This window comes from Mus musculus, chromosome 13, assembly GCF_000001635.26.
Source record: "Mus musculus strain C57BL/6J chromosome 13, GRCm38.p6 C57BL/6J".
Classification (NCBI taxonomy): domain Eukaryota; kingdom Metazoa; phylum Chordata; class Mammalia; order Rodentia; family Muridae; genus Mus; species Mus musculus.
This window is the reverse complement of record NC_000079.6, coordinates 24,751,256-24,773,518: the sequence shown is the minus strand read 5'-3', so window position 1 is coordinate 24,773,518 and position 22,263 is coordinate 24,751,256. Positions and strand designations below refer to the sequence as shown.

The following is a 22,263-nucleotide window of genomic DNA, read 5'->3' as shown; positions in this document are numbered from 1 at the left end:
AAGGAAGTCAGGACTGGAACTCAAGCAGGTCAGGAAGCAGGAGCTGATGCAGAGCCATGGAGAGATGCTCTTTACTGGCTTGCTTCCCTTGGCTTGCATATCCTGCTCTCTTATAGAACCAAGACTACTAGCCCAGAGATGGTCTCACCCACAGGGGCCTTTCCCCCTTGATCACTAATTGAGAAAATGCCTTACAGTTGCATCTCATGGAGGCATTTCCTCAACTGAAGCTCCTTTCTCTGTGATAAGTCCAGCTGTGTCAAGTTGACACAAAACTAGCCAGTATATGTTGTGTCCAGCCAGCAGACCACAACCTGGGTTCTAGCCTGGAAAGGCATTTTGGAAACCTGGAAGAGAAGAGGGGCTAGGTGGCGAGAGAAAGGAATGTAGCCAAGACATTTATTCTGATCAAGGCTCAAATTTTATTGTTGCGACACTAGTTATGAAGGAAGGGGGAGGGGACCCGATTCCCGCCAAATAATCTCTGGTCCAGTAGAAAGGTGCACGTGTGTGGCTCCGCAGGTTCCAGCAGTGGGCGTGGCAGAACGAATGAGCAGGAAGCTCCACCCCTGAGCAAGCAGGTTTCAGGCTGGGGGAGGGGAGACTACATTTCCTCCCTTTTATTAACAAAACTTAAAAAAAGAAAAAGCTGGCCTGAGGGGGGAAAAATTGTCTATGCTCAATAGTTCTGCCTGGAATCTAGGGCTAAAGAAAAAACTTGCTTTCGTGGGATTTTTTAACTTTTCTTATGGTAAACTGTATCTGGCTAAGACTGTCCTTTCTTATTTTAGTAAACAACTAACTGAAAAGCCTGGAGCTGTAGGCTCTGACTTTATAATGCTAATTAGTACTTGGTAGGTAACTTTCTAGTTGAATTTTAAGTAGGGCGTTGGAACTCTGGCTAAGTTTGACTGAACAAATGTGAAATACACTATAATAAGAATAACACTAAGTTGATATTCCTCCGCATTTTTGGATGATAGGTGGGAAACAGGGAGAAGGGGTTCGACCGGCTCTGTAGTACAAGGCCAAATGGCTTTTTTATTTTGGGGTGGGAGGCAGTGAAGACAGTACGGTCTCCAATCTCTCTCCTCCCTATTAATTAAAATAAGGCAACGCTTAACTGAGGTGATCAAATGATTTTTTCATCCGTAGATGAGTGGGCTTTTAACCTTGGCTTGGGTGGACATTGACCCGATTCTTCCCGTGGATGTTGTTAAGACCCACACCTGTGGCTCTCGGTATCTTTTGGGGAGGGGAGGCAGAGCCGAAAAATATTTTTGATTTTTAGCCAAAATTTGATACTAACCCCTTTTAAACCGGGTTTATCTCACAGGAAACTCAGAAATGGTCAAGCTGGACCTTCCCCTGCAGTGCTCTCTGCACCAAGCGATGCCTGTGGGAAGCCACATGTGCCGTTGCTGAGTGGCACTGACTACTGCTGGCCACCACGCATAAGATTGGACAAACAGCCAATGTGTACATATGCAGTAAAGTCTTTTGCAAAGACACTGCCTGGCCCAGGCATGATAATGAGGTTCTGTAAGGTACTGAGAGAGAGTAACCAATCAGATGTGAGACATGCAAATGAGGTATGATAATGAGGTTCTGTAAGGTACTGAGAGTATAACCAATCAGATGTGAGACATGCAAATGAGGTATGATAATGAGGTTCTGTAAGGTACTGAGAGAGAGTAGCCAATCAGATGAGGAACATGCAAATGAGGCTTAGTGCATAACCAATCCGGGTGTGAGACACGCCTCTCCTAGGCCTATAAAAGCAGCACCAGTTCTGGGCTCGGGATCTTTTCGCCTCTACAATCAAGCTCTCCCAATAAACGTGTGCAGAACTACAGGGAGTATTCAGAACTGCATCACGGGGAAGGAGCAGTTAATAAAGGTTCCCGCAAAACAGACTGCTGAGAAGGATCCGGCGTGGATTCAGAACTCTTCAGCTGAGGAACGGTGGTACCTGTAAGTCTCCCAAATTGATCCCCAGGTTAAAGGGGGATATGTTTTTTAAGAAAAAGAAAAGGGAGGAAAAATAAAAGGAATCAGTGATAAAGAAAAGGAAATAGTAAAGGAAAGGAAAAGGGAAAGGAAAGAAAAAAAAAGGAAAGAGAAAAGGAAAAGAGAGAAGAGAAGGAAAGAAAGGATTGAGATGATAAGGTTCCCGGCTTTGGGACAAGTTAAGGTTCATGAGTTATGCTTTTTTCTCCCATTGACCCTTTGTTGGTAGGTCTGATAGTTTTGGTCTTGTTTGTTCTGATATATGGACTCTGTTACTGTTTGAAACTGTGTGTAGAGGCAGTCAAGACAGGTCAGAAAATCCTTACAGAGCAACAAGAAAGTATGTCGGAAGAGGTGAAGGGCTTAAAAAGAAAAAGGAAAAAGAAAGGAGACACAGTGTTATCAGGTGGACCAGAAGAAGAAAGTATATAGCAAGCTTATGGCTTGCTTAATGAAAGTTTAAAAAATAATGGCTTGATTATTGCACCAGAAAAGGTACAGCAGTCTAATGTTAGTCATTTTCTAGGAGCTACTATTACTTTACGATGTGTCACCCCACAAAAGATTAGTATAAGAAAAGATCATCTAAAGACACTAAATGATTTTCAAAAATTATTAGGAGATATTGTCCTACAGTGTGGTAAATGTGTAGAATTTATTAATGCACCTTCCATGGGTATTAATCCGCGCGGATTGCGACCCCTAGATGTTTGGCAAATGGACGTCACGCATATCCCATCTTTTGGGAAATTACAATATGTACATGTATCCATCGATACCAGTTCTGGTGTCCTACATGCCTCTCCCTTGATAGGGGAAAAAGCAGTTCATGTCATATCTCACTGCTTAGAGGCTTGGGCTGCATGGGGCAAGCCCCTAGTGTTAAAGACAGATAATAGTCCTGCATATACTTCTTCTAAATTTAGCCAATTTTGCAAACAAATGCAAGTGAAACATATTACTGGATTGCCCTATAATCCACAGGGCCAAGGCATCATTGAGAGAGCCCACCGCACTCTGAAACAATATTTGCAAAAACAGAAAGGGGGAATAGAGGCTATGATGCCAAAGATGGCTCTATCCCTTACAATATTTACTCTTAATTTTTAAAAATTGGATGATGCTGGAAGATCACCAGCTGAAAGGCACGGACAATGGCCTCAATCGCCCAATGAAATGGTCAAATGGAAAAATGTCCTTGATAATAAATGGTATGGCCCGGATCCTATCTTAATCAGATCCCGGGGAGCTATTTGTGTTTTTCCACAGGGTGAAGAAAATCCACTTTGGGTCCCGACACGACTGACAAGGACCGTGAAAGAGCAAGATGAACCCCCAAGATGATTCTCCTGCTCCTGATGATTGAAACCAGGATAAGTATACCTTTATGGGCCATAGTAAGATCATGGCCAGTACCTTTACCGGTACATTCCAATTCTTCTACCTAGCCTTTGTTTTTTGCAAAGGAATGTTTTTTGGATGTGCCTTATGCACGACAAACTCCTCAAGAGCCACGGGTGTATAAGAGTACTAGTTTTCATTTAAATTATACATTATGCTTTGTGCATAATGTAGATAAACCTTTTACACCCTAAATATTTTTTAAGAAAGATTATCTCTAATTGGGCAGATCAAATTAATACTGCTGACACTATAAGTCAGATAGCAGAAAAAACATCTGAAGCATTGCTTACCCTGCAAAGGGTGGATTCTCATATCACCTCAGGGTTAATGTTAGTGAATCAGAGAGTGGATATTTTACAACATGACATGGGACAGATGATGGATGTCATACAAATGAGTTGTGTGGCATCCACATCGCATGTATGCATTACTCCCAATAGGTATATTAATAATTCTTTTATTAAAAGTACAGACCTATCGAATTACCTGAAGGGGAACTGGTCGCAGGAGCTGGAAAGGTTGCAGACAAGGCTGCAGATACAGATCCTGAACCTTAATGGGACCAGAGTGGAACCAGTGACCCTCGGAGACTTTAACTCCTGGCTTACCTCTACTTTTTCTTACTTTAAGGAATGGGTGGGAGTGATTTTGTTTGGTGCTGCCATATGCTGTGGACTGGTGTTCATGCTCTGGTTGGTATGCAAATTCAGAACCCAACAAAAACATGTCAAGGTGATTATAACTCAGGCACTTTTAGCTATTGAAAACGGCTCCTCCCCTGAAATTTGGTTATCTATGCTCAAGAATTAGTTAGCATCTGAGTTCTCTGCTCTTGCACTCCACAGCACTGAGATGAGAGAGACTCAACGATCAGTGATCAGCCCTTGCACATCACTGAGGTTTCCTCATTGCAAGCGATAGGGTGATCATGATTTCCCCCTAACTCATTTTTTGGCTGGCCTCTTTTGCAGAGTTCGCCCTAGGTCATTTAGCAGTTATTGTCACACAGCACTGTGGTATCCAGAGACGGGCAACTTTCCTCGTGCACAGTCCAACCTAAGACATGGGGCCCAGTGGCGATAGGGTTACCCTATGACAGGTAAGGCTGTGACTTTAGAGGAACGACCTAAAACAGGAGCCACGGCGGATGGGCATAATTGCACAGGCGTAGTCCAGCCTCATTTTATTAAAACAAACAGGGGGAGATGTGGGAAGCCACATGTGCCGTTGCTGAGTGGCACTGACTACTGCTGGCCACCACGCATAAGATTGGACAAACAACCATATGCAGTAAAGTCTTTTGCAAAGACACTGCCTGGCCCAGGCATGATAATGAGGTTCTGTAAGGTACTGAGAGAGAGTAACCAATCAGATGTGAGACATGCAAATGAGGTATGATAATGAGGTTCTGTAAGGTACTGAGAGTATAACCAATTAGATGTGAGACATGCAAATGAGGTATGATAATGAGGTTCTGTAAGGTACTGAGAGAGAGGAGCCAATCAGATGAGGAACATGCAAATGAGGCTTAGTGCATAACCAATCCGGGTGTGAGACACGCCTCTCCTAGGCCTATAAAAGCAGCACCAGTTCTGGGCTCGGGGTCTTTTCGCCTCTACAATCAAGCTCTCCCAATAAATGTGTGCAGAAGGATCCTGATGCAGTGTCGTTATTCCTGGCCAGTCGAGCGCGCGCAAGAGATGCCCATACTGAATTTGTACGATCACAAACCAGTATGCACAGTTCTGAGTGCTGTGCAGCTCTTTAAGGAGAATTTATCAACCTCAGATTTAGCAAGACCTAGGCAAGAATTATGTTATTAGTAACACCACGACTTGTGGCTAAAATAGGAGCTGGAAGTCGTTTCTCTATCCCTGTTTTTTCCACAGCCTAAGGAGCTAAGGACACCTTGCAGTAACAGCAAGGGTGAAAAGCCAGAGGTCAGCTAAGGGACTAAGCCTGTCTGTCTATCAAAACAAAAACCAATCTTTATTAATATAGACATATCTACTGTTCTAGCCCTCTAGGAAAACCTAAATTTTAAATCAGACTGAAGGCCACGTGCTGGAATGTCCTGAGAATGGAGATAATAGCAGCCACCTGTGCTCTCAAGGGGGGGCAGGGATGCAAATCCGCTGGTCCAGCTCGAGAATGTTGATTTACCTGCTTGAAAGACAAAATCTCGACAGTGAGAAAGTAGGAAAGCAGAACTTCTTTTGGGGAAGTCCAGGTACTTTATTCAAATACAAATTGTAAAGCTGAGGCTACTCTCTGGCCTCCTGTCAGGGAGCTGGCTCAGAGAGTAGCTTTTTCGGAGCCTGAGTCCTCAAGCTGACTTTTAAGCAAAAGAGGAATTTTAGTCCTCAAGGTGATACCTTAGAAGATTTAGAATCTGTGTTCATCTGAAGAATTAATTTCTCTGGCAGCCACCGCGCTCTATCTTCATCTTGTGAAAAAACATAAACTGAGCCCCTACCCCAAATTAGAACTGGATCTGGACCCTTCCATTTGTTAGTCAGGGGGTCCTTCTATTTTATCAATGTATTAAGTGACCAATTGCTCTTTAATAGCTTTTTTTACTAGCTGTAAGGCCAGCAATCCTTCTGAGGTTAGGGATCTAGGGGAAGTGGGGGATGTGCTCTGAATTAACTTTGCTAGGTAATTTAGAATATAGGAATCTCTAACATTGGACTGAATATTAGACCAGTCTAAGATTGAGTTAGAATGGCTGGTCACACTGAAGAAAAGAGAAAAATCATTATGACTCTATTAAATGACTAATTTTAAAAAGTCTCAATATACAGTCTCTGATGTACTATTGCCATAAAGTTAAAAGCCTAGAAGCTAGTCTAAACTGGAAAAATGACAAGTAAGGATGGATCTAAAACATGAATTTAATTTAGTTTTTTTGTCAATTTAATCAGGACATGAGTCAACTTACCTACCAGCTCGTGACACGAATTTACTAATATGCTTCTGCAGCGTTTTGTGGAGAAAACCTGTTTTTCCCTTTTCTAATAAGGTAGCTGTTTTAGGATCAATCTATAAGCCAATAAGTAGATCTCTTTAAGATACTATAAAGCATTTATTAAACTTTTTGACATTAAAATATTAAATTTTGAAAATAAAGGTAAGACTTAAATAGTGTGCATGGGAATGCACTAAATAGTATGTACGGGGATACAATTTTTCTCTTTTTTGTCTTTTAAGAAGTTAAATTTTTAAAATTTCACAATACCTAAACTTTTGAATTAATAACTAGTTGACCAAATATTTTAAATACTTGGCTGTAAAGGGGCAGTGACTAATTGCACTTTCAATCAATTTTCTTAGGGAGCGGTTGTAACTAGAAGGCTTGCAAAGTTATTAAGAGTCACATGTGCATAATTTATTTATTAACTAGAAATATGTATAAGCAATTGTAAATTTGAGAATTAATAGTATCTGAGGGATGAACAATTTAAGCAATTGCGAGCTCAGAGATATGGCATTGACTATTAATATACAAATTAAGGTTTGATTGTTCAGCATTTTAAAACACCATCTACAGCACGCAACTAGATCATCTGTGCTGGAACAGGGGAAACTGTGTCTTAAGACTTTGTCCCACAGAAGCTAGTTGGGCCCACGTGGGCCAACGATCGGCTGGGAGGATGAGAAAAATGACTTTACAATAATGTTTTTTCTGGCCAAAGAATTGTTTTGGGCACAACCAATTTTTAATTACCAATTAATAACAATTATAAAAGCTTTCTTTATTTTTTGTAAAAACTTTTGTAGTAAACTAAAACCCTAAGTAATAAAAGGATATTGTCTCTGAATCTTTTGGGTGAGAGCAAGGATTTAAGGTAAACTTCAAGAAGCATTAGTTAATAAAATACTTTTCACTTAGGAAACAATATACACTGAAAGATTAAAACTCTTGGCTTCTTGTATAGAAGCAGAAACAATAAAAATTTTTCTTACATAATGTAAAGTTACATTAGCCATACCTAGAGGCAAAATTTTTTTTAGTAATTACCAGTTCACTAGAAGCAAAACTCTTTGAATTTAAGCATTATTTTAAACATCTGAATAGATCTGTAACACTGTTAAAAAGAATTTTTCTTGAACACAGGGAAAAAACTTTCTCAGGCACTGTTTGCAAAACAAAAGAAAGGCCACAAGCTGCTCTGGGGCTGCCCAGAGCCATGTATTGACTCAAACGTAAAATACTTTTTAATCTGAGCATCCTGGCCCTCCTGTAATAAGGACCGATTCTAGAGAAACAATATAACTGTCTACGCCTCTAAATTTTGATACTCTTTCTTAAGATGACTTACAGTTAAAACGTTCTTCACAACTTTAGTGTTGTGAAAAAATTGCCCGTACTGCAGTTTCCTGCCAGGCAGCAACTAAAGTCAAACTGTTTGTCTAATCTATTCACAAAGACAAACATAACTAGATAACTTTGTCACAGTTTTGTATGAAGTGAGCAGTATGAGCGCTCTCATAAGATGATTACTCTTGTAATTATCTTAATTACAGTATACAGGTGAATTAAAGATCTTAAATTTGAAATCAAACTGCAAGCTGCAGTCAATGGAACAATAGCAGTTTTAACCATAATTTTTAAGTTTTTTTGTGTAAGGTTAGGATAATACCTATAACCTTGGGAAAGCAAAACCCAAGTTTAAAACAATTTATTATCTTTAAAATCAATATTAGAAGCATTACTATCATATTACAAAGTTTGGATGTCAATTAATACCTATGAATACCTATTAAAGCAAGCTTTAATGCTTTAATAAAGAGGCATTGCTTTAAATCTTATCTTAAATTTTACTATTTAGGATACGAACCACATTAATTATTACCTAAACTAGAAATATCTTTAGAGACCCAGCCTCTTGGCCTGCTTTATGTCACGTGTCGGAAGGACTCTAAACTTGAGTTATCAAATTTAACACTAACCATCTGTAGCAATGTAACATTAATCTTAACCAACAACTTATGAGCTGAATGTGAAGACATGCAGAGCACATTACCAATAAAAAAGAACCAAATGAAGCAGTTACATTTAGACCAATCAGAGAATAATAATTTTTGTAGCTACAATCATAGAATAAAAAAACACTTTACCATTGTCAAACACATTAATCATGAACCATTTATTAGCTTTTTTACTCTGAAACTAAGAGGCTGTGCACTCGCCCTTATTTCTTAAAACGAACAGTTTTTCCAGCAGGGGCCCTCCCGCCATGTGTCTGATTCCTGGCTGAAACACGTGGCAGCTCTCGGCTTTGTAGATAAAGTTTTTTATACCATCTTTATTATCCAACATAAAACATAGAACATTCATTCATACAGACTGGACACGAACATACATGAATTGAACACGAGAACAGATTGGTGCACCGGACATTAGACAAGACACAAAAGGGAACAGAGTACTCCTGCTATAAGGCCCAGAGAGAAATTTCTCTCTGCTTTTTGGGACATTTTCCTCCCTTATGATGCATTTTTTATTAACTGGGGCAATCCGCCTATTCCTTTTAATAAACCCTTTCTTTTCTCACACCTCATGTAGCTTCAGAGAGCTACGGCCTACCGCCTATTACCCAGCTCCTCACTGCTGAACCTAAGTGAACCAGCGCTCGGGTTTAACGCTGTCTCAGCTTAGCCCATACCTTCTCCGGTATGAATTTCCTTTATCCTTTATTTTATGGAGCTCCGAACCAGCAGCGTCTCTTCCAAAAATCCTTTGCCGTTTCTCAGTCCCGCGTTGGTTCGCCAATTGTTGTGTCCGGCCAGCAGACCACAACCTGGGTTCTAGCCTGGAAAGGCATTTTGGAAACCTGGAAGAGAAGAGGGGCTAGGTGGCGAGAGAAAGGAATGTAGCCAAGACAGTTATTCTGATCAAGGCTCAAATTTTATTGTTGCGACACTAGTTATGAAGGAAGGGGGAGGGGACCCGATTCCCGCCGAATAATCTCGGGTCCAGTAGAAAGGTGCACGTGTGTGGCTCCGCAGGTTCCAGCAGTGGGCGTGGCAGAACGAATGAGCAAGAAGCTCCACCCCTGAGCAAGCAGGTTTCAGGCTGGGGGAGGGGAGACTACAAATATATATATAGTTCTAGAGAGTATATACTTACAGAAAGTTTCATAGGTAGAGTCCCATAGGGTATGCAGTTTCTCCAAGATCTGCATCTCATCTTTAGGTGGAAAGGGTAGCCGCTGTTCCTTATGTCACTTTTCTTTTTCTATTCTTTACATTCACCTCTCTCTCTCTCTCTCTCTCTCTCTCTCTCTCTCTCTCTGTGTGTGTGTGTGTGTGTGTGTAGGTCAGAGGACAACTTTTAAGAGCCAGTGCTCTCTTACCATCGGGTCCTGGGGATGGAATTCACATGGTAAGTCTCTGCAGTAAGCACTCTATCTGCTTAGCCATTTCCTTAGCCTCTCCCTCTCTCCCCCTCCCCTCCCCCCGTTCCCTCATTTTGGAATAGGGTCTCCCTACATAGCTCAGGATGACTTCAAACTCAAGATCCTCCTGCCTCAACTTCCCTAGTGTTTGGATTACAGGTGTGAGCTATCATACCCAGCTTCAAATTGCATTTCTTAGGAAAAGAAAATTCTTTTAAAACTTTGAGTAACAGCCTCAGTGTGGTGTTGGTGCACACCTATAATCCCAGCACTCGGGATGCAGAAGCAAGCAGATCTCTATGAGTTCGAGGCCAGCCTGTTCTACAGAGTGAGTTCTTGGACAGTCCAGGCTACACAGAGAAACCCTGTTTGAGAAGCAAGCAAGCAAACAAAATAATCCACAAAAATTTGAGTAGGAAGAATCTTAACTTTCCCACCAAGAACTTTCTTCCTCATCCAGACCTGAAGTCCAGGTCTCACTAGAGAGCATGAGAGAGCAAAGGAGAAGTCGCCAGTATTCTGAGGGCAGAACACATATGCAGTTCCTCTGGAACTTGCCAGGGGACTTGAGGCTGAGAGGTGATAGTGTGGTAACTGGCTGGACCATAGAATACAGGTTCTCTGTGGAAATGGATAGAATATTTTCCCATTGAGCAGGATTTAGTGCTGGCTAACATGCAACATTTTGTATGTGTACAAATGCTTGGCCTGCATGTATGGGACCTGCTGCCCCCCTTCCCCCCACTGCCATACCTTCCCGACTCTGAGGACTGTACGCTTAAATTGTGAGCCCCGACAAACCCTTCCTTAAGTTGCACTGGTCAGGTATTTGTTACAGCAACAAGTAAGGTGACAAATACATTGACTTTTCTCAGCCTCTAGGCCATCGCGGTTCCCTTGGCCCTAGTTCTGTTTCCTTCTAAATTGTTATTGACTGATAAAGCAGGTTCTGGTGTTAGCAACCCTACTGCATTCTGTCTATGTAACCTGGCTGGCTTTAAACTTATATTTATATAGCCAGCCAGGAAGTCCTTTATAGAGGTTTCCTGTATTGCAGCCCTCCCTCCTTTGTTTAGATTTACTGAGGTATAGTTTAGGTTTTTCAAAGTTGCCTGTGTGATGCATATTCATCTTGGTGTCCATGAAGGGCATCAGATCTCCTGGAACAAGGGCTATGGATGGTTGTAAGCCACCATGTGGGTGCTTGGAACCAAACCCAGGTTTGTCCCGTGCAAGAACAAATGCTCTCAACCAAGGAGCCATCTTGCCAGTTAATTGAGGTCTAGTTCAAATACAGTAAAAGTCATCTGTCTTAAGTATAGAGTTAAAATTCCTCAGCTTCAACTTTTTTTGTTAGCTTGAAGCGGGCCCTTGCTATTTCTAGTGACTGTCACAGTGTGACTTTTGAGTCATCACGTTTCGTCTGTTTATTTGCTTCCTTTAGTGTGTGCGCATCTAGGTATGCATGCTTGCATGTATGTATATTAAAAACTAAACACACAAAATACCTTGGAAAAAATATATGTATATTCTCGTGTTTGCCGCTAGTGAGAGTCTCTTTTGTCCTCGCCGGCAGACACTTGGAGCCGGAAGCGGAGGGTCAGACGGCAAGGTCAGAGGGCACACACTCCTAAGGCAAGAGGAACCTCGGTGACCTCTTCCAGAGACTGCACGCACCTTGGCTGGGTGCGCAGGCGCACGGAAGCCACGGGCGCGGTGGGCGGCGGCGAGAGGCGATTGGCTGAATGCCGAGGCTCCGCCTTTCGGCGCGTCAGCTACCGGGTCGGCGGGTTAGTCTGCAGGTTCGGGTCGTTCTGGCGTCGTTGAATCCGGTGTGGTGCCAGGGCCTTGTGCGGCTCTCACGCTCGCCGGGAACTGAGCATTGCTGTCTGTGAGTCCGAGGGCGCGGGAGACCGAGGGCGGGGCGAGTGCAACTCCGGCCGCGGGATCGCCGGGCTGGCCCGAATGCCCGGCCTGCTTCTCAGCCACGGGGAGCCGGCCTGGGAGGCGACGATTTGAAGGGACCCGAGTCTGGGGACTTGAAAGGGACCCGAGTCTCGGCCCGACTGCAAGGCAAAGCTGGGCGAGCTGAGACGAGGGGCTGCGCCATTGGTGAGGTCGGTTTTGGCGCGCTCTGGTGTTCGCTCTTCCTATTGGCTGGCGCGCGCCGCGTTGGGCGGGGCCGGCGCGCCCGGGGAAGTTTGCTGCCTCGGAGTCCGGGCTGATTGCACGGCTAGGGGTTGAACTGGGTGTAGATCCCTCCCGCCTGCTCACCAACTGCAGCAAACGCTACTCCTGGGACAAGGGCATTGAGTCCTGCGTCTGCTCTCCCAGTGGTGCCGCTGTAGGTGATAGTAGGTTCTCCGACACTGTCTCTGTGCTCACGACTCACTAATGATAGCGGGATCTTGGCCCACTGCCTTCGTTATCCAAGTCTGGGCCTGGTGTCAGTGCTCAGTCTCCTGCACCCAGGAGGTTGAGGCAGGAGGTACAGGAGTTCAAGGTCAGCTTTGCCCACTTAGCCATTTAAAAAGAAAAGAGAAATACATCAAAGCCCCTGCGAATAGGTTTCCGATCGGGTTTTTTGTTTGTTTGTTTGTTTGTTTGTTTGTTTTTCCGAGACAGAGGGTTTCTCTGTGTAGCCCTGGCCTGGAACTCACTCTGTAAACCAGGCTGGCCTTGAACTCATGAATCCGCCTGCCTCTGCCTCCCAAGTGCTAGGATTAAAGGCGTGTGCCACCGCTGCCCAATTTTTGTTTTGTTTTGTTTTGTTTTGTTTTTGGCGATCGGGTTTTATTAACTTGAAATAGAATAGGAAATAACAGAACACCACTCTGGCTGGGCTATAAGTTGTTTATATTTGCATACATGGGTGAGTGCCAGGGCACAATGTAAATTTTTAATTACATGTAAGTAAGAGGTGGGGGGTACAGTTTACCGTTCCCCCTAGCCTCCTTTTAAATTCAGCTTGGTCTTGTGTTTGCTACGTAGCTGACTATAACCTTGAATTCTGGTTCTCTGCCCAGCTGCTGGTATTATGGACTTGTGTCTGGTTATGCAGTACCAGGAACTGAGCTGAGCCTTTGTGCATGCTTGTTATGCACAGTACTCACTGAGCTCGACATCTTGGTTGGAGCCAAAAGATCTTGGGTTTTGTTTTTGTTTTTGAGACAGGCTCTTGGCTGCGTAGCCTAGGCTCCCATAGGCTCCTATCTCCACCGTGTTCCAGGATTGCAGTCATGTGCATGATGCTGTTCTTTAGGGTGAATGGGCCCAAGTGTCTGTTTGGCTTTTCCCAGTGCCCTTTTCTCAGGTCTTTTTGAGATCTCTGTAGTTTGTACAGGACACTGTGCCATTGTTACAGATAGTGGTTCTACCATAAAGTAGTAAGATTTTTGTGGTATAAATAATTTTCTAAAAAAAAAATCTAGATTCCACATTCAGATATAAATACTGAAATCACCTTTTCTTCTTGTGCTTTGCCAGCTGAAAAATGAATCTCAGTATGAAGCAGAAGCAGGAGGGAGCCCAAGAGAATGTGAAGGTATGTAATGGAGCCACTTCAGTGTGCTTGAATTTGTTTTAATTAAGAGGTGAAGTTTTGTTGTGTTGCCCAGGCTGGCCCCAAACCCCGGGGGCTGAGATTTCCTCCAGTGCCAGAGTGAACGGAGTATACGCTTGTATATAGTTTTAGGAAGAGGGTTAAGATTTAAATATGAGTGAAACTTGGAGTCTAGAAGTCTGCTCTTCTGTGCACTGTGTGTTTAGAGAAAAGGATATAGTAGTATACATTCCGTGGGCTATCGTTCAGAAAGCTTACATCTATGAAGTGGAAGTCGTGGAAGTGTTGTGTGTGAACGTGAGCATGACAGCAGGTGGGTTGGCTTCTTTGACCATGATCAACATCAAGCACTTAGTTGTATTTTCTTCTGTTTGGAGACTTGATTAATCTGGCACCTACATTGTATCTGAGATGTCGTGATAATATTTGTTCTCGTGGTGGCTGGCATTGGTCCCTCCGTTGCACAGCGAGATAAGCAACACTAGAGGCTACCGTGGGAAAGGTGGACGCAGCCGTGTGAAGCACAGTAACTTTCTCACGCAGGTGTGGTGTCATGTTCTTGCTAACCTTGCTTGAGTGTTTACCATTGTTTGCTGTCCCATGGTGGCAGTATAACTAATGATTTTCTTTCCCAAATAAAACTTTCAAATCGGGAACACTACAGGGGCTATTTGCATATCATAAAGAAGGCAACTTTTTGTTTTTAAAATAATAGCTTGGGCATTTTAGAAGGCTTTTGTTGTTTGTTTTTGGAAGGGCTTGTTTTGAGGCAAGGTCTTACTAGTAGCCGTGGCTATCCTGAAATTCATAGAAATTCTCCTATCTCTGCCTTCCAAGTGGCAGGATTAAAGGTTTATGCCACCAAGTCTGGCTTGTTTTTGTTATTGGTGTTTATTTTTTGATATAGGTTCTCAGTAAGTGGCCCTGGTTACTGTGCCACTCACTGTGATGTAGACATCTGGCTGGCCTTGAACTCAAGAGAGCTTCTCCTGCCTGCCTCCCAACCTACCCAGTGCTGGGATTACAGGTTTGTGCTACCAGCCTGGACCAGAGTATTTAATTTGCCTAAAGCACTGACATTCTATCAATGTCCTAATGAATGGACTTGTAGCAAAACTGCTTCTACTGTCAGGGGATAGCTGAGGGGCTACCATTATCCACACATGCATTTGTTCCCACTTACAATTCCACCTACAATGTATTGCTAAAAGTTACATTCCTTGTGTCAGGCACGGTGACACACCCGTTAGTCCCAGCAAGAAGGTATAAGCAGGTGGATCTCTGTGAGTTTAAGGCCAGCCTGATCTACATAGTAAGTTCTAGGATAGCCACAGCTACACAGAGAAACCCGGTCTCAGAAAAACCAAAACAACAACAAACCCACCATGAGCAGAAACAAACAGGATGAGAGTTTATTTCAGGTTCTAGCTCTTGAGTCACTGTCTGACCCTTGAGAGAGGGCAGAACAGGAATTCAAGGCAGGAACTGAAGCATAGGCCATGCAGGAACGCTCCTTACTTACTGGCTTCTCCCCTAACCCCTCACCTCTAGCCAACTCTTAACCCCAGGGATAGCATGGCAACAGCTGAGCCCTTCACATCGACAATCAATCAAGAAAATGTGCTTCCTCCCCGCCCCCCACTTGTCTATAGGCCATTGTGATAATAGCATTTCAACAGCTGAGCTTCCCTTTTCCCAGATACGGTCGTTTTTTTTTTGTTTTTGTTTTGTTTTGTTTTGCTTTTGTTTTTGTTTTTTGGTAAAAATTAACCAGCAGGTTTTCACAAATGTCCATTATTGTTTGGGAATATTTAGAGTTCTGAAATGAGATGAATCTTTTTTATTAGAGAGTATTTTGTGGTTTAACTTACTCTTCTCTCAGTGTTTACCTCTTGTAAGTAGAGTGTTTATAAATTCCAAATTTGGAAGAATCTTTTTTTTTTTTAATCTTTTTTCTCGAGACAGGGTTTCTCTGTGTAGCCCTGGCTGTCCTGGAGCTCACTTTGTAGACCAGGCTGGCCTCGAACTCAGAAATCCACCTGCCTCTGCCTCCTGAGTGCTGGGATTAAAGGCTCGCGCCACCGCTGCCCGGCTAGTGTTTGGACAATCAATGCCAACACAGGAAGTATGTCACGTGTGTTTTGCCTGAGATAAGTAAGTTGACTGTGAGTACAGTGAGAATATGTGTGAGAATGAGGGAAGTTATGTGTATCTGGTTGGATGGTAGGGCCCATTAACGATCTTTTCAAGCTTTAGTATTCTCTTGGGAGATGAGTCTGCTGGTTGATGAAGCCAATATCTGGTTTGGATACAGCACTGTGAGACTTTATGTATATAGCAGGCCAAATTTTGTGTTCTTAGTGATTTTTTTTTTCCTTTCAAATTCTAGTAAGACTAAGTCTAATATGTAAAAACTCAGAAAGTAATCCTACAGCTGTAACCAGATAATGAATCATCTTGACTTTTAGAATAGTCCTGTCCCAAGGAGAACGCTGAAGATGATCCAGCCTTCTGCAGATGGATCTCTTGTTGGCAGAGAAAATGAGGTATGTGTACAGGGCTAGGATGGGTGGACCGTGGGCCAGTCAGCACTAGACATTTCCCCGACTTTCTTAAAAACAAACCTTTTCTTTCTTCCTTTTTCTCTTTCTTTCTCTTTTTCTCTCTCTTTTTTTAAGATTCATTTATTCATTATATATAAGTATACTGTAGCTGTCAGAAGGTATCAGGTCTCATTACAGATGGTTGTGAGCCACCATGTGGTTGCTGGGATTTGAACTCAGGACCTCTGGAAGAGCAGCCAGTGCTTTTAACTGCTGAGCCATCTCTCCACCCCCTAATCTTTTCTTTATTGTAGCTAAGCTGTAGTTCTAACCAAAATAATTGCAAATAAGATTCCTAAAATAATATTATACATTCTGGTAACTTTTTTTTTTTTTAAATTACATTTCTGGGCTGAAGAGGACCTGAGTTCAGTTCCCAGTGGGCAGCTCAACTGCCTGTCGCTTTTCCTTAAAGGGATGGGACACCCTTTTCTGGCCAAGAACTGCATGTAAATGTATAAACTAACACAGAGATATAAAAACGTAATTACAATAAAATCTAAAAAAATACAGCTATTTTGTATCTGCACATACCTGTGTAGGTATATATATGTTTGCATGGTCTTTAAAGCCCATAAGTACTACAGTCCCCAACTGAAGTCAGAGGAGCTTTCGGGACTCTGCTTCCTTCACTGTGTGGGTCCCCTGGATAGAATGCAGGTTGTTAGTCTTGGTGGCAAGTACCATTAACCAATGAACTAACTCACCAGCCCTATTTTGGTGGTTTTGAATTATATAACTTTTAAAATGGATTCTTAACTACATAAGTAAATAATGTAGCTTTCTTGTTCATCAAATCACAGTTGCCAAAAGGCTTGTTCAAAAGGAAGCTTTGGGATGACCAGCTAGCATCTCAGACTTCAAGCTGTGGTCCAGAAGCTAATGAAAATAAGGATGTTGGAGACCTCACCCAGGAAGCCTTTGATCTTATAAGTAAAGGTATGCAAAAAAAAAAAAAAAAACCAACATAAGTCTTGCCTTGAAAGGTTAAATTATGGTGTCTTACTTGGTGGGGTTGCTGTTTGATAATTTAAAATTTTGTGTTGTAAATATGAAAATACTCTAAATTTGGACGCATGGGACAGACCATTTGTTTGGCAAGACCCCAGTGTGGGTGAAATATTAAAGAACAGGACAGTGACTGAGTTGGCGTCTCAGTAAGTTGCATTGGGATCTTTAAGACCCAGAAATGGGCTTTTCAGAAAAGTGTTAATGGAGAATGGATTTGAATATTCCAAGAGAACACTAAGTAATGGGACCGGGGGAACATCACTGGAGAAAGGGGTTGAAGGTAAATGAGAAATACACCTTTTTTTCTCCTTCCTTTCTTCCTTTTTATTTTTTTGTATTTTTCTTGAGACACCGGGTTCCTCTGTGTAGTCCGGGCTATTTTAGAACTCATTCTGAAGAAAAGGCTGGCCTCCAAATGAGAGATCTGCCTGCCTCTGCTCCCCGAGTGCTAGGATCAAAGGTGTGTGCCACCACTGCCTGCCGAAACACTTTTAAAAAGTGGTAGTATTTAATGGAGGAGTAGAAGAAATCTGAAGAGGAAACTGATGATGTTTTAGAAACATTGTGGTTGGGCTTTTCTTTTTTTGTGAGACACTGCAGCCTGGACTGTCCTAGAACTCAGTGTAGCCCCGGTCTGGCTTTGAATTTTTGCCTCAGCCTCTTCAGTGACAATCTTGAGCTGCCACACCTGGCTCATCAGTGAGACGACTTTTTTTTTCTTCTGTATTGGTCAGTGGCCGTGAGAAATTTAAGCATAGGCTTGTTCAAGGACACAGGAACAGGTAGGTTTGATCTTAGTTACTTGGGATGTTGTAAGGAAGTTTAGAAGCAGAAAGTACTTCGATAGGGCAAAGTTAGAAACAGTTGGGCAGCCGGGCAGTGGTGGTACACGCCTTGAATCCCAGCACTTAGGAGGCAGAGGCAGGCAGATTTCTGAGTTCAAGGCCAGCCTGGTCTACAGAATGAGTTTCAGGACAGCCAGGGCTACACAGAAACCCTATCTTGAAAAAAACCAAAAAAACAAACAAACAAACAAACAAAAAAAACCCCAAAACCAAGAAACAGTTGGGCAACTGGATAGATCCACAACAGCTTTTTCATGAGACAGAACAGAACTTAAATGTTTGTACTCGTAATGTAGGTTAAAATCTGTCAAGGGTTAGCTCCATACTCGGCAAAAACATGGCTCACATAATCATCAGTGATCATGCACTGTCCTAGTATTGAAAGTACCAGCACACCTCTGACTTCAGAATTCCAGTGGGATGTATCAGTAGAAGTAAGAGGCTTGCGCAGAGTGCCTGAGTTTTGTGGAATCTGTTGGTAGTGCATTAGTGTACTCTTGAAAAGAAAAATGTTGTGTATGCTTTGGAATGGAGCAATGAGTGATGTGTTTGTTGGGAGGCAGGTCCGTACTAGGGTGAATGGGAAAACCATGTGTGGAATGAAGAAGGGAAGGGTGAACTCTTGTACTGGAGTTGGGAGAACTAGTATGAATGGATAGTTAAAAGCCCTCTACTGAAAGCAGGAAGCACACCAGAGAGCCAGTTCTTGGTTTTTAAACTCTGCTCTGCACGGATGCTCTTAAGGAAGTGGCTGATTCCAGGAGAGCAGGGCACTGGGTAGTGATCCCCAAGTTTCTTATATCAGAGTAAGGGAACATGGTGGACCTGTTTAAGAAACAGATTCACATTGATTAAACGGGTGAAAACGTCACCGTCAAAATGAGCAGTGCTGTCACGCACCTGTAATACATGTTTTCCAAGGTGAAGGTAGGGTCATCTCACAGCCATTCTCAGCTGTTCATGAAGTTCCAGGCTAACCTGGGATACATGTCTCAAAGGACAGACAGACAGACAGACAGAATTAGTCTTAGTACATTGAATGGGAAGGAACATATGAATCTGTAGTGATAATAGAAAACTGAAAAGGGAGAATTCATTTCAAAGTCAGCTGCTGTGGTGAGTTACAGATGATTTAGGCAAGAATCATAGTAGTGTTAAAATTGGTTGGGGAATAGATTAACAAACTCAAGTTTTACTCCCTAGATCTCTTACTAATTACCAAGAAAAACAATCTTTACCAGGGAGAAACTTGGTTTATGGCATCTTAATCAACTTGGTGAAATTTTATATTCAGTTTTGTGACTTTGCTGTGGACTTCCTGATGATTCACTGAGAACACAGCGCATGTGTGCAATATTCTAGCCACAGATGTTGAGCTTGAAACAAATTCAAAATTAAGAATTATATGCAGATTAACTAGTCTAGACTTTTCAATCTTATATTTGGACTGAGTGGTGGCAGAGTCCCCATAAAGGTTAAATAAAAAGTGAATAAGCACAAAACAGATCTTGTAAAATATTAAGCAATGCACTTATTTTCCTTCTGTTGCAGCTCAGGGATCGAAAACTTTGATGATATTGTGAGAAAATAAAATGAGATTGGGATTTTTGAATAAAAATAAATTATTGCTTTTTTTTTTTTTTTTTTTTTTTTTTAGCAGTAAGGTTGTTTTTGTTTTTATTTTTTGAGACAGTGTTTTTCTGTGTAACCCTGGCTGTGCTGGAGCTCTGTAGACCAGGCTAGCCTCAGGCTCACAGAGATCTTGTTTGCCTCTGACTCCCAAGTACTGGAATTAAAGGTGTGTGCCACCACACCCAGCTAAGTTTTTTTTTTGTTATTTTTGAAACAAGGACTTGTTTTCACTCTAGGTATACTCTGCTACGACCAGGCTTAGAGCACTGATATTTGAAGTTACATAAAACACTAATTTTTTTTTCCCCAGAGAACCCATCTTCTCAGTATTGGAAAGAAGTGGCAGAGCAGCGGAGGAAAGCTCTCTACGAAGCGCTGAAAGAGAATGAGAAAGTAAGCGTTGCTTCGTTCCATTCACGGTTCGCTGGTGCTCTCTCATCAGCGTAGTAAGGAAGGCGACGGTGCCATAGACTAGCTTGAGTGTTGGTCTAAGGGAACCGAGTGAGGGAATGAGTCGTGCTGTGTTGCGGCGTGGGAGGGTGCTCCACGTCAGAGTTCTGTGGAATACGGAGATTCTGTTCTTCCTATACAGCTTCATAAAGAAATTGAACAAAAGGACAGTGAGATTGCCCGCCTGAGAAAGGAGAATAAAGACTTGGCAGAAGTAGCTGAGCACGTGCAGTACATGGCGGAGGTAATCGAGGTAGGTCATCCCACAGTCAGGGGCTCAGTCATTGGCCGTGTTGTGATCAGCGAGTGTTCAGCCGTGTGATGTGGTTCTCAGCACCACTGAGGTTTGGATAGAACGGTTATTTATCCTGTCAGGGTTTCATTTTCCTTACCTGTAAACTGGGAGCGAAATGCCCACATGTGAAAAAGATAGGAAAATTTACTCTACTGCACAGGTGACATGTTTCTAGGTTCTATTTTTTTTTTTATAAGCATGATATCAGCTATCATTTATACAATAAATAGGCTTTGTGACTTTATCTGACTTTTTTTTTTTTTTTGGTTTTTCGAGACAGGGTTTCTCTGTGTAGCCCTGGCTGTCCTGGAACTCACTTTGTAGACCAGGCTGGCCTCAAACTCAGAAATCCGCCTGCCTCTGCCTCCCAAGTGCTGGGATCAAAGGCGTGCGCCACCACTGCCCGGCTTTATCTGACTTTTTAAATTTGAGAAGCAGCTAATATGTTTATTATTATATGCCGATTTCTGTGACTTTACTAGGTTTGGCTTGATCCACGTTTTCAGTCTTTGTTGTTTGTGCAAAGCAAATCCATCTTACCAATGGGAATAATTTCAAGTCAAACCTTCTCACATTAAATTGCTTCCTTAATATTTTAGACTCATGACAGTGTTTTTAACCGTTATTAATTATGTGTAAGTATGTGCTGTGCAAAGAGTCTAGCCTGGAGCTAGAGTTACAGACACCTTGTGTGGTTGCTGGGAACTGGTCCTCAGGTGGAAGGCTGCATGCTCTAACCACTAAGTCATCTCCAGCCCTGCCATGACAGTCTTTGAACTAGCCCTCTCTGTGGCTTTAAAAGTATGGTTCTCCAGGTAGTATGGAGCTAACACACAGTTCTGTGGGTCCCCAGAGAAGTACCATTTTAAATTATGCTTTTTTGAGGAGCTCAGTCAATGCATTAAAAGAGCTAGCAAATTACTGTGAATTTTACTGAAATATGATATAGCAGTGTATAGACTTTGATGTACTTACTGTAAGTGAATAACATTGATGGGTTGCTATATCAGTATGATTAGTAGTAGATTTCCGTTTTGAGGTCTTGACAATAAATTACTGGTTTATTCCCTAAAAGAGGCTGAGTAATGAACCTCTGGATAACTTTGAATCACCGGATAGTCAGGAATTTGATTCTGAAGAAGAAGCTGTTGAGTATTCAGAACTGGAAGACTCAGGAGCTGGGACGTGTGCTGAAGAGACTGTGTCTTCCTCCACGGATGCTAGGCCGTGTACATGAGGTGTGGGACGCACTGCCAGCGTTGCCCTTTAGTATAGCTCTTGGTAAACTAACTACACGGTGCAAGTGCTGGAAGCCAGGTTTGAATCCTGGGGCTATCACTATGTTAAAATACAGATAGTGTGTATTTTTAATCCGTTTTATGTAAATAGCATTTTCATTTTTGTCAGTGTCAGATATAAACTGTATATTAAATAAACTTCAATTTCCTGTTGAACATTGTATGTCGTGGAGAATTAAGTGTGTTTATTTCTATAGTATTTTATTGTTTTGCTGTCATAGAAATGGGAAATGAACTTACTACTCTCGTCCGGGCTGATGTGGCCCAGGATCTGTGATCTAACCTCAGGATCTCTGAGCACTGTTGATTTTCATGCTTGCAGATTCTGACTCAGCAGTGTGAAGCGGCTGCTTCTCTACAGCTTCCCCACAGGAATTGGATTAGTCACAGAGACGCTTGCCTAACTTACAGGTTTGAATGTTCAGGTGGGTGAGAGGAGAGTTTTCAGAAGCAGCAAGTTGAGCAGTGGAAGCACACTGAGAGGGAGTCAACACAGTCGTGTGACTCAGGAGTGAGAGCCAGGAAAAAAGACACTGTTAGGACAGTGTGCAGCAGTAGCGGGTGGCTCTGACGTACATGCCCATGGTTCTGGGTGTTGACGACAGCACTGCCCACCTTTACGTTTCTTATCCCTATTTACTTGTGTGTGTGTGAATGTGTGGCAGTCAGAGGACAACATGTGGCACTCGGGTTTTCCACCTTCTGGGTCCTAGAGAAGGGTTGCCAGGTTTGGCAGTAAGTTTCCCTATTGA

General features: G+C 42.5%; 1 protein-coding gene across 2 annotated transcripts; it reads left to right on the top strand.

Annotated features, from left to right (window-relative positions):
- The first annotated feature begins 11,581 nt into the window (after positions 1 to 11,581).
- Positions 11,582 to 21,674, top strand: Gmnn (geminin). Of its 2 annotated transcripts, none has more exons than NM_020567.2 (7): positions 11,582 to 11,706; positions 13,302 to 13,359; positions 15,846 to 15,923; positions 16,784 to 16,919; positions 19,779 to 19,861; positions 20,061 to 20,171; positions 21,289 to 21,674. In NM_020567.2, the coding sequence occupies exons 2-7, from the start codon at positions 13,309 to 13,311 to the stop codon at positions 21,448 to 21,450; spliced, it is 621 nt and encodes a 206-aa protein (NP_065592.1). In that variant the 5' UTR covers positions 11,582 to 11,706; positions 13,302 to 13,308; the 3' UTR covers positions 21,451 to 21,674. The 2 variants fall into 2 exon arrangements, with proteins under 2 accessions (NP_065592.1, XP_006516786.1); XM_006516723.4 differs by lacking the exon at positions 11,582 to 11,706 and adding an exon at positions 11,979 to 12,159.
- The last annotated feature ends 589 nt before the right edge of the window (positions 21,675 to 22,263 follow it).

Coding starts and splice junctions, on each gene's coding strand:
- Gmnn (NM_020567.2), top strand. CDS start 13,309: ATGAATCTCAGTATGAAGCAGAAGCAGGAGGGAGCCCAAGAGAATGTG. Junction 13,360..15,845: donor GAGCCCAAGAGAATGTGAAG/GTATGTAATGGA, acceptor CTTGACTTTTAG/AATAGTCCTGTCCCAAGGAG. Junction 19,862..20,060: donor CGCTGAAAGAGAATGAGAAA/GTAAGCGTTGCT, acceptor CTTCCTATACAG/CTTCATAAAGAAATTGAACA.